Here is a 12413-nt window from a genome sequence, read left to right as displayed (position 1 = left end):
CGGTCACCATTATGGGCTGGGAATACTGGAAATTGGCAAATTCCTTTGCCTGGCCGGTCAATTGGTGTAAAAAAAACCCCACAACAACAACAACAACAACATAAAACTGTACATGCTGTGTTGCTATTACATTTTTGGTCAATTTTTCAATAAAAGCAATTCATAAAACATTCCCTGGCATTTCCAAATGCCACACATAGCACAGAATAAAACAATACTAGGCAAAATCTTTAGGTGTACATCTATACAGGATTTTATGAATGTTTTTTACTACCTTTGTTGATTTCAGATGTGCCCTTAAGTTGAACTAAGATGGATCTACTTTTGATTTATGAACATTTATGACATGGTGAACTTAAAAATCTAAATTTTGTCACTGATGAGGAACAAAAAAAGGTTGTGCAAACACAGAATATCAACTTTATGACTGCACAAGGCAATCAGCCTGAAAATCTTAAGTTTAAAAATAAACTGGGAATCCTGCTCTTGTATTTGTTATGGTACTGTGAATAAGGCCACTTTGTTTGTATCGACGTTAGTGGCAAAGGCTTGGGATTAGTGACAAATCCACAAAGAGCTGTCGATGTCACCGGGAAATCATCACACGAGAAATAAAGAAGTTAAAGAAAACCCTGCGTAAAGTCTGTAGCACCTTTTGTCATTTGCTTTTAACCAGATCTCCCCTCATTAACATTAAATGTTTAAATGTGTCATTTAAAATTTTTATGTTTTATTGTTAAGACTTGAAGTGCCTGTAAATGCATTTGGTGGTAAAGTACACATGCACCTAGTTGTGGACCCTTCTGTCCTAATAGAAAACTGATGAGTAGAAGAGCCAGATACTGTCTATGATATTGCTCAATGATATTTACTCCCAATCCTGAGCCAAGGGAATGGCAAAGACTATAGGACTCAATCTTCAGCCAGTTTAATACAATGGGTGAGTGACAAATTGAGATTGGGATTTTAAGTTGCCTTGGGAGACGGTGTAGTGATAGTGAAGAGAGTCAATATTGACAGCTTTATGCTTCCTGGTAACCACTGCTGCTCACTGTTGTATACTGTAAATACAGCCTTGTGTACTGTAGTGCAGAAGGAGGAGACAGGCAATGCATTTTAATGTGGAGCCAGCCAAGGTCGCAATTTAATGTTCTGAGGGAGTCCAGTCTTTACGGGGCAGAAGAGGTCACTCGGTTGTTACAGCCACTAAATCACTGCCTGTCCAACAGAGAAAACAAGTTTATAAAAGCCAGTGTGAGGGCTTATGTATACGTCCAAGTGGACATTGAAAAAATTAATAGAAATGAGGGCATGTGATGACTCAGAGTAGTGAAAGCTCTCTCAGCATGCTGTTTTATACCCTTAACCATCATAGCTGCTCTCACTTGGCATATTTGATAAAAAATAAAATTAAATCATAAACCTTTTTTTTTAATTGAATATATAAAGGAAGACGGTGCACAGTGTGAGGGTTGGGCACAATGCTGCATTGCAGATTGCTGATGAAATGGAAAAGCCAGAACAGTAGAGGAAAGACTTTTATTGGTATACATATTTAAAACCCCTGCACAGAGCCACAGTATTCCTGAGAGTCTCGTTACGTGGCACATTCGTGTGGTTTTATGTGGCCACAGTTCTAAAAGGAGGTTCCGATGCATTATCTTGGGAAAACATGTACCTCTTGCTTGGGCGATACATAATGATTTTAATAATGTTGGTGTGCTAATATAATGAAATGGCAAATAACCGAAGGCCCTGGGAAATTCTAACTGGACATTATAATTCAAAAAACTGCACTATGACTTGCTATAGATGTTATCCCTCCCTAGATGAGCCCACAGCATCTGAACTGAAAGTAAAAAATATTTAAATATTTGCTTAGCAGTATTTAATTGAAATGTAAATAAACAAATTAGCACAGGCTAATGGCAAAGACAAATCTGGCTGCCAGCATTACTTTGACAAAAGTGAATATTATTTAATCGAAAAGTTGATAAATTGATGCTCTTACTCCAAACCCATAAAGCCGTGATCTCCCGGAGCAGCAGTCCCCAACCCCAACCTTATGTCCGACAATATTTTCAGGGACCAGCCTTTAAGGTGTCGCGGATAAATACAACAAAATAAAACCAGAACCAGTGCCAAAAAAAAATTAGATTTATTCATCACACGCTGGAAAAGACCCAGGGAAACTGAGTTAACGATAAAAACGGTAAAAAAGAATATAGCTAAAAACTAGAGCTGGGCGAGTTTTTTAAAAATATCGATATATTTTTATACGAGATATAAGATGTGACAATATCCTTTATATCGATATAGTCTGTGTTACGTTATAATTATAGTTGCGGAGCCACAAGTTTGCCTCTCTTTCGTCCACTTTTGTCTTTACGCAACATTACTCGACCTCGCCTCTCCTTCACTGAACACAACTCCCCCTCCTCCCCCATCGCTTCACCTGGAGGCAGCGACAAGATGGACACGGCAAATCTCCGTTAATGAGTTACTGCGCATGGCCCCGTGCGTGGGGCTGGACGGCGTCAACGTGTTAACGAGCTAGCCACGCTAACGCCATGCACGGCCTGAAATCCTTTCATTTTCTCAAAAGTTGACTGCGAGCTTTTTGTATGAATTCTGGTTGTGCTTGATGACCGCGAACCGATTTTATGTGATACACTGCGCTCAGCAATCTGTCAAAAAATGTTTTAGTTCGACTTTGGTAAGCTACGGAGCTGCACCGCTTGATGGATTGTCGGAGCATTACGGCTACCGTAGTCTGGAGCCTCGCGGAGTGATACGTACTGTGCTTCAACGTAATATTACCGTATTGTGTGTGTATAAGGACTATAAATGGCACCTGTTCAGAGACATGGTTACGAAGCGGATTTCAAACTCCAGGCTGTCAGTCACGCAGTAGAAGTCGGGAACAGAGCAGCTGTGAAATCTGTCTATGTTATTATGCTCAGCGTCTTTTAGTTTACATTTTGACTGCACAATTGTGAGCTCTTTGTTATGCACAAAACAACATAGTTTTCTTTTATTTATAGAGCATCATTATTTAATAAATGCTCATAATTTATTTTTGAGTAGTTTTTTTCATGTACATCTGCGCTGTATGTTAATAAAAGTGCCTGTGTGACATCTGGGACAGCTTTGACTAAGAGCTCTCTTTTTGTTCTTACTTTATGGCTTTAAAAAAATATCGAGATATATATCTTATATCGTCATCCAGCTAAAAAATATCGAGATATGAATTTTGGGTCATATCGCCTAGCTCTACTAAAAACCAATAAAAACCCCGAAAACCATGAATTTCACACCCGAGCCTCAACTCTCGCATCCCAGTACCAAATGACAACGACCGGTCCGGGGGTTGGGGACCGCTGTCCTGGAGGATTCTTCCTGTTAAAAAGTAGTTTTTCCTTCCCACAGTTGCCAAGTCTTTGATCATAGGGGGTCATGTGATTGTTGTGGTTTTTAATATTCTTATCTACTATTGTGGGATCTTTAACTTACAGTAGAAAGCACTTTGATGTGTCTGTTGATACGAAATGGTGCTATATAAATCAAACTGATTTGAATTATCAGTGTAAAAAAATGAAAAATGAAAGTAAGTAAAAATCTAAGCACGTAATAGAACATAAATAATGTGATGTGAACTTGAGTGACAGTGACAGCTAAACCCAGAAAGGTATCTCTAGAGACTTGAAGAAGTAAAAAAAGAGAGATTTCTTGGCACCAAAGGGGGGAAACGAAGTATTTTGCAAATGGCAGCACTAGTGCAACAGTTGAAATGATCTGGTTAAAGTCAAACAGGGGTAACACCCAAACTCCTCAAACTTTGTAAGTCTTTACCCTCTCTACCGCAAAATTGTAATTTCTTGCATGTGATGGGACAAGACAAGATAGAAAGGCATTGAAATGTCCTTGAATATTATGTCTGAACAAGTGTGGGAAACCTGATAACATTCCTCAGAGGGTCAAAGCTGGCTGAGCCGGCCGTGCTGGCACTGACATTGCAACTGGCTCTGCGATTAAGCCACGGGAGCCATTTTAGGGCTGATTATTCATGGTGCTACTGTACTGATGTTCCACTACACTGAATTCTCTCATTAGGTCATCCGGCTCTAAAGGCCATTAAATTTTCAGTCAGCATGAATAAGTCAGAGAGTTCTGCCTCTGATCATGCAGTGCGAAGAGTCCCCAAACTCATCATAGGTGCTCTGCAAGAAAAGGAAAAAAAAACCCTACTTCAGTGCAGGGGTAACATTTGCTCAATTAAATATGTGAGAAGGGCAGGGGTTGGCAGCAGGGTAGTTTTTTAGATTTAAAACCTAGCATGTGGTGCCAGACAGCATTTCCAGAAGTATCGATTAGAATTTCGCTGCGGGTAAATGACTCCCAATGGGATCTCCTTGGCAACTGGAGCCGCGCCAAGCCACTGAATGTCTAACCGACTTAATGCAGATATAAATCGCCATTCCAATCAAGGCCGTTTTATTTGCGGCCTTAAGTGAAGCAATACGTCACCTGCAATGCTGCACATTTTCGTCAATAAAATCCTGTCAAATCCGTTTCATGCATGCTGCATTGATGACATATGATTTATGCTGCTTCGTTCCAGGGAAGGATATGTCTTGCATAGTTGGAGTAAGCAGGTAGTTAAGAACGGTTGGCATTTGGGTCCCTAGTGCACTACAATTAATCATAATTGCTTTGTATTGCCTATGAGCCTGTATTGTGCTTTAGATCTGCACTCCCATAGCATGAAAAGCATGAGCAATTAGCTTTAATTAAAACTAATTCCTACCCGTAATATCTTGAATGGCTTGCCTTCCGCGGCTTTTCGTCAGATTGTTTCGACTTGTGTGACTCATTTACAAAGTGAACATGAAAATGAAGCATTATGCACTGAAATAAACTACTAGGTTTTTTTTTCCTTTTTCCGAAGCTTCAGCGCTATAGAAAATATTTTCATTGGTGTTTTCATGTGGCCAGAAAATAACTGGAGAAAACAAAGACAAATTGAACCATTGACTTCAAATACGACCCCTTGAAAGCACAGCCAGAGCCCTATCCACTGCCATCTATTATATTCATGAGTGTGACCTGTCGGGGGTGAGAGGAGGCTGGAGGGGGAAGTGATGGGCGCCCACCTGCTCCACTCAGCTTCTAAGACAACTGCCTGCCAGGAGATCAAACAGGCCTCCTCGCTCCCCTCTGTTCTCCTCCTCCTCTCCCTTGCAAGTCCCATATAGGAGGCGACTGACCCACTTTTCCTGCCTCCCTGAGCCATTACCTGGAGAAAATGTAGTGATGTGGTGTGCGAGCGTGTTGGGTTGGTGGGTGGGTTCGCAGCACTGAACAAAAGCTTCTCATCTTCTCCTACTGTACAGAAATGAAGGTGTAACAAGGACTCCAAAGAAAGCATGTCATTTCTTATCAGATGCTATTGCATGTGAGATTGCTTCTCTAATGGCGTGTCTTGGCCTAGTATGTGTTTTGCTTCTGTGCTGCCGCACATGTTAACTGAGCTCACTCAGCTAGACATGAGGCAAATTTGCCAGACAAATGGATAATTTGCCAAACACTGCGGGACCAAATGAAAGTAGTGATACTGCATAAATTCCATTGCGCTGGTGTAAATTGTTTACAATCCTAAGGGCTTTATGGAAGGTAGAGCCATCACTCATTGTTTTCACAGCATTAGATTGATATTGATTGACTCTGACAGCTAGCATCATGATACTTAGGCCCAGTGACCATTTTCTCTCTTTCCCCCTCTTGGCTCATTTTTGTCAGTCCTCTTGCCACCTTCCTTTGTGCTTGCCTTTATTACCCTTATGCTACTTTTTTTTTTAAATGTTCTTTTCACTCTGGCGCTCTCTTTCCTTACAGGCCTCACATGGTGACAGAATACATGGGCATCAGGAATGAGAGTTTTATGAAGATTGCTGCTGTGGGGACATGGATGGGAGATTTTGTCACTGCCTGGATGGTGAGATTCGAACTCATCCGTGTCCACATTAAATAAGTCAGCTTTTATGAAAAGAAAGATTATGAAAAGCACAATGACTGAAATGATTGAAAATAAACCTCTTACTCATGCTAACACCAGGATTAGGTAAATGAAATTGTGTTAAGCTTTATTTTTTTCAACACATAGTAGATCACAGTTTAATAAAGAATAGCAGCTTTATTTGAGAAAATGCTCAAACATAATAAAAAATGCGGAATAACTTGCCTGCTAAAAATGCTAATACTTTTTGATAATTTTATGACTCTTTTTTTCTCTTATACCTGATACAAAAAAACCAAAAGAGAAAACCAATTAGTTCAGGCTGCTTCATTAAAATGCAGTTTACAGTTAGCAAAATAATAGTAAAAATCTAATAGACGAATACGTAAGTAAGTAAGTATAAAAAAGTGAAATAAAAACTCAGTCTTGCTAAACTTGGGATTCCTTTGAAAACATTTGCATTATATTGTGAAATGTTTTCCTGGTAACATTTTAGAACTTTTTCATCGCAGTAGCTGCTCTTTATAGCTAGCGTGCTAACTCTGCGCATGTTATGATGGCAGTTTTAGCATTTAATTTTACATTAGCATTTAGTTAAGCTAATGACCCCTTAGCCTGTATCGTGAGCATCATAAACTGCAGAAATAATGTTTGTTTGGTTTTTTTATTTTTTTTTTATTTTATCCACTCCACACAGTGTATCTGAGACAATTGTCTGATGGTACAGAGCTAAGAATAAAAAGAGGCCTAACTTCATAAATTAGCTAAGCAGCACTGTTCAAATATACTATGCTGAATAACTAACCCACTAAACACGCTTATAGGTTTTAATAATTTTATAAAAGTGGAATTTTTTTCTCTCATATCTGATATGAAACATTTAATCATTTTCACATCATAGAAGAAGTCAAACAAAATTCTGGTAACATATATCTAATAGACCTTCCCAGACTATAAGTTTGGTCAATATAAAAAAACAAAATTGTGAGCCTAAATACCCAGCCTTGCTAAAACTTTGTACAAATCTGTGACAACTGACAGACGGTGCAGAGCTAAGAATAAAAGGTTAACGGCAGCAGCCTCTAAGCAGCAACGATGACCAAGTATTTGACCCAGTGAGTATTTTTAAAAATATTTATTTATCTGATAAGCCTTGCATGGCTGCAAGCATGGTTACTTTTAGCTGTGTTCATATCATAATAATTTAATAAATCATGTTTACAACCAGGTCAAGATACAAATGAAGCCATTCTTCACGTACCAAAATCTAATTTCTAGGTCAGGTGTATCCTCTCAGCCATATCAAGGCACACACTTACAATGCAGCTTTCCACACTAATCCAGTTCAGTCTGCTATCAAACCCTCAGAGGAACATGCGACTGATGTAAGGAGGGTCAGAGGAAACAATAGGTGCACAGGGAGGGACAGAGTGTGTTGTAGAAGAAACCTACCTCTGTTCATTTATCAAAATAAAAAGAGGAGGAGAGCTCCAGCGGGACAGGACTACCTGTGGTGGGAGGAGTGCAGGCTTTGACACCGGCATGCACACAGCTGAGACAACTTGACAAGCTCTCTCACCGGTCACATTAGTATTCTACAGTACATACTGCAGAGAAAGAGAGCGGGTGGAAGGAGAGACAGAAAAGGAGGCAGAGGAGGAGGGAAGTAGTCGGTAAGAAACAGAGGTGAAGGGGAAAGGGAAATGTAAAAGTGTGGTTGGAAGGGAGCCGGGGGAGGAAGCGAGTGAGAAGGTGAATCAGGGAGGCAGAGGTAGGCCAAGAGAAAGTGCTGATTCCAAAATCCCTCCCAAGTTTTTCTTTTCTTTTTTTTCTTTTTTACATTTGATTAATTCAATGAGGCACTTTGAAGATGACCTCTGTGTCTCCTCTGCATAGCAGATTTACAGTATAGCTTTACTGGTTGAGTGAACAGGAAGTGTCTGTTTTTGAAATGCTGCAAAGCCAGAAACATCTCATCGATTCCCTGATTCACATTCTTTCTCCAACACACTATCTGCAGTGAGGTGCTTTATTGACGAATTGACCTTGCCTCTGCAGCAGCTCCACATAAAGAATATAGAGGAATTTTTTTAGACGCTATGCCTTCTGACACAACTCTGCAGCCGTGCAAAGAAGATCTCCCGTAATTGACTTTTAATGACATTAAGGATGACAGCGTAAAAACAATTTCCCTAGCTGTTGGAAGCACAACATTAATACTGAAAGAAGCGAGTACGTTTCAAGGTAATCACATAGTCATTAGTGGTAAATCAACAATGGAGTGCTATTCAGTATCAATCATTCAGTATTCAGAACTTTATATCTGTTCAGTATTCAAAACTGTATACCTGTAGAGTAACATGTCATACAGTTTGGGGAAATAAGCATTTGACCAGCTGCCAAATCTGTAAGTTTGCACAGCTAGAGACTTATTATTTCTTTTTAATTTTTATGGTACTTTCATTTTAATTGAGAGAGAATATTAACCAAAAATCCAGGAAAAAAAAATTACAGACTGATTTGCTCGTCACTGAGTGAAATAAGTGTTTGATCCCTTCCATGACTTAGTACTTAGTTGAGAAACCCTTGATGGCAGCAGAGGAGTAAGATACTTTATGTAGTTGGTCACAAGGTTGACACTCATCTTAGGAGGAATTTAGACCCACTCTTCTTTGCAGAAACTCTCTAAATCCTTTCGGTTTCTTGGCTGCTGCTTGGCAACTCAAATCTCCCTCCATGGATTTTCTATTGAGGTCTGGAGAATGGCTAGGCCACTCAATGACTTTAATGTGGTTCTTCTTTAGTCTCATTTGTTGCCCTGGTGGTATGTTTTAGGTCATTGTCATGCTGGAAGACACATTGACATCCTCAGTGTTCTGGCTGAGGGAAGGAGGTTCTTGTCCAAGTTTTTGTGGTACATGGCTGCATCCATTGGCCCCTGAATGCTGTGAAGTCAGCCCAAAGCATAGTGGTCCTCCCCTGTGTTTGATGGTGGGGATGGTAATCTTTGGGTCATACTTGGCATTTCTTTTTCTCCAAATACAGCAAGTCAAGTTGATAGAGCAAATTAGGTTTCATCTGACCATAGGACTTTCTCCCAAACCTTCTCTGCATTGTTTAGATGTTCTGCAAACCTTCTGCCTTCTTGAACAGTGGGACCCTTCAGGCGCTGCAAGATGTCAATCCATCACAGTGTTGTGTTAACAATAGTGTTCTTGGTGACTGTGTAACCGCTAACTGCCTTCAAATCATTAACAAGCTCCTCCTGTGTGGTTTTGAGATGATCCACCACCTTTTTAGGATCATTCTCACCCCATGATGCAAGATCTTGCATGGAACTCCAGACTGAGGGCGATTGATGGTGTTCCATCAATCACTATCTTTCATTTCTAAGTAATCACACCAACCGTTGTCACCTTCTCACAAAACTTCATGCTTGATGGTCTTGTAGCTCATTCCAGCCTTGTGCAGGTCTACAGTCTTGTCACTGATGTCCTTTGACCCTTTGACAGCTCCTTGTTTTTGCCCATGGTGGTGGAAAGGTTGGAAAGGAACAAATTGATCCTCTGGACAGGTGTCCTTTATACACATGACGAGTTAAGGAGTGTCTGCAAATAACTGATAGATTTATTGTACTCTGTGTGCCACATGGGCACAGAGTCATGTACATACATACATGTATATTTAGGAGGCAGAATTATGTCCTTCGCTTTTTATGTGTTTGTACCTCTGGACGAGCATGCAGCATTGTTATTTGTTTAGCATATACACTTGTTCGTTTCCCTTTGACTTTGAAATGATTCATATTACTTTTATGGCTATCTAGTACATTACAGCCCAAATCATTAGGGAAACAGGTAGCTTGGCTTCATCAACAAAAAATTATAAAAATCTTTACAATCCTCCTCTGAAATTTTCATTTATAACAATTGGGTTTCATTTGCTGTATTTATTCATACTCCTCTGAAGAGAGCTTATGGGAAATGATTACCCTGCCTGGGGAAGGGTTACCAGGGCCCAACCATGGAGCCAGGCCTAGGGAGGGGGCACAGTCAGAGCACCTGGTGGTTGGGTCTTAACTGACAAGGCTCAGCCAGATGTAGCCTGAAGGGCCTGCCCTCCTGTAGACCTGGCTTTGGGAATGCCCCGGCGTCCCTCTGGATGAGCTGGAATAGGTGGCTGTGGAGAGGGAGGTGTGAACCTCTTTGCTTAGACTGAGGGCCCCATGATGCAGACCCAGACAAGCAGAAGAAGATGGATGGACGCGGTAACATTTTTGCCAATTTGCTCACTAATTCCTTTCAGACAGTTTCTTCTGCTTATCAGAAGTTGGGTTGCAGTGGCAGAAGGCTAAGTATAGTAATCCTGACATCATTGTGTTTGCCATTTTAATCCTAGCGGACCCAGAGGCACTCAAAGGCTGGATGAGACACACAGTTCTGTCCCGGCATCTCCTCCAAAGGGAGACATTCAGGAGTGATCCTGATGAGATGCCCACACCACTTCAGCTGCTTCCTTTTGATGCAAAGGAGCAGTGATTCTGCTCTGATATTCTCACTGTAAACCTGAGCTGAGCCATTTTACAGCAGAAATTTATGTCACTTTTATCCGTGACCTTGTTCCTTCGGTCACCATCCAGAGTTGGTGTGAGGGTAGGAATGTAGATGGACTGGTGAATCAAAAGCTTCTGGCTCAGCCCTCTTTTCATCGCTGTGGTGAAAAGAGTGCCTGCATTACTGTGGGCAATGCGTCAATCCACAGGTCAGTCTCATGCATCACCTGCCCGTAACTTGTGAACTAGATTTCAAGACACTTGAACTTCCTCAGTTAGGGTAACAACTCTCCCCCAACCCACACAGAGAACTCCAAGTTACAAGTATTTTATACATTATTTTACTTTCTACAGGTGACAGACATGATGCTCCAGGATCAGCACTACCCAGACTGGGGCAAAGCTGCCAGAAGGTTCTGGAAACAAGGCAACAACAGGATCGTCCTATTCTGGTGTGTCATTTTCTTACACTGACATAGAATGTCTGTTAGACTGTGCTTTTCTTTACCTGCATGCACATAAGATATCAGTATTTCCTCAAGCTTTGAATTATGCTACGTCTTCCTATAATGCTCTATAGGAGTGTGTACATGCATGTGTGCGTGTTATGTGATCTGTTCAGCCCGTTGCAGGGTTACACACAGTCAATAGCCATGTTAATCATCCCTCACTCAGTGTCAGCACCTTTAATTAGAAGAACAGGCTGAAAATCAATGGACACAGCGAGGTCTCCAGGCAAACCATAGCCCTGGCTTTTACTTACTCATACCACAAGCTGTGACCCTGAAATAAGTGCTAAACAAATGCTGCAAACCATGTCTGATGCGCACATTACTCAACAGACAAGTAGAACCACTCCCTGTTTAGCTGCACTACACCACCGCTGCACGGTCCCAGCGGCGTTCATTCACAAAAGTCCTTTGGTGCTGTCAGATAGTTTGACATGGCGTGTCATTCAGATATGGCACGTAAAAGCTTCTGCAGTGGTTCATCTCGGGGTCATAGTAAAAAAGTGAAAAAAACTGAAACAGGTCTGACATCTAGTTAATAGGAACACAGAGAGCTCAAGACAGCTCAAACTTCAAAGCAAATTTGGCCGCAGCGTTTTAACGTTTCCTTTTCGCCGAATTGATTCACCTGCGATTAGAATGCAGGCGGACGAACTGTTCGGCGACTTTTCTGCAGCCCTTCATTATATTGATGGATGCCTCAGCTCTCCGTGTCACAATCAATGCCAGATTTGATGAGCTATCGTTTGAAATTCAGCGCTTGAAATGTGATTGATAAATGCGTCGCTGGATATGTCTTGTCAATATGTGCTGAAGGGCCGTTGCAAATTGTAAAGGACAGTGCCAAAAGTCGTCCGTGCTGAGGGAAGGGAATGCCGCTTGTGGAATAATAAAACCCCTCAAAATTTATCTCTCAAACAGCTGAAATGGGATATGAGCTGGCAGTCACTATCTGCAATGCAGCCAACCGATGTGTGGTGTGAGAATGCACACAACTGCACAATAATCGCTGGGTGACATTGAGACAAAATACACAGTGGAGAATAATACTAAGTCACATTGCCTCTCTTCACATGGCTGAGAAATTTTCCAGTAAACACTGAATGCAGAGTAATCCCAGTGTGACATGAACGAAATGCGGGAAGTGTTAAAGAATGCAAAAAAACCCCAAAAAGCCCTCTCTAGGTAAGTGATATTTTGGCTCATGTTAAATATGTAAATACATGGAAATATGTATGCAGTAGAGTTTTGAATTACATTGTCTCTGCATCCACAAACAGACACAGTTATTGTCTGTGCACATTCATCTTCCTGGAAACTCACGCTATTTGTCAAA

The 12413-nt window shown here is 41.0% G+C and overlaps 1 protein-coding gene across 3 annotated transcripts in view; it reads left to right on the top strand.

Moving 5' to 3' along the window:
• tmem117 (transmembrane protein 117) overlaps nt 1-12413 on the top strand; it is a 48137-nt gene that overhangs the window by 26932 nt on the left and 8792 nt on the right. For all 3 annotated transcript variants that reach the window (XM_005451006.4, XM_005451007.4, XM_019361758.2), the window contains exons 4-5: nt 5896-5995; nt 10923-11020. In XM_005451006.4, the coding sequence (XP_005451063.1) occupies nt 5896-5995; nt 10923-11020 (198 nt within the window). The remainder of the gene's footprint in view (nt 1-5895; nt 5996-10922; nt 11021-12413) is intronic.

The sequence above is a fragment of the Oreochromis niloticus genome, linkage group LG7 (assembly GCF_001858045.2).
Source record: "Oreochromis niloticus isolate F11D_XX linkage group LG7, O_niloticus_UMD_NMBU, whole genome shotgun sequence".
NCBI classification, from domain to species: domain Eukaryota; kingdom Metazoa; phylum Chordata; class Actinopteri; order Cichliformes; family Cichlidae; genus Oreochromis; species Oreochromis niloticus.
The sequence above is the reverse complement of the archived record's forward strand: the minus strand, read 5'-3'. Positions and strand labels throughout refer to the sequence as shown.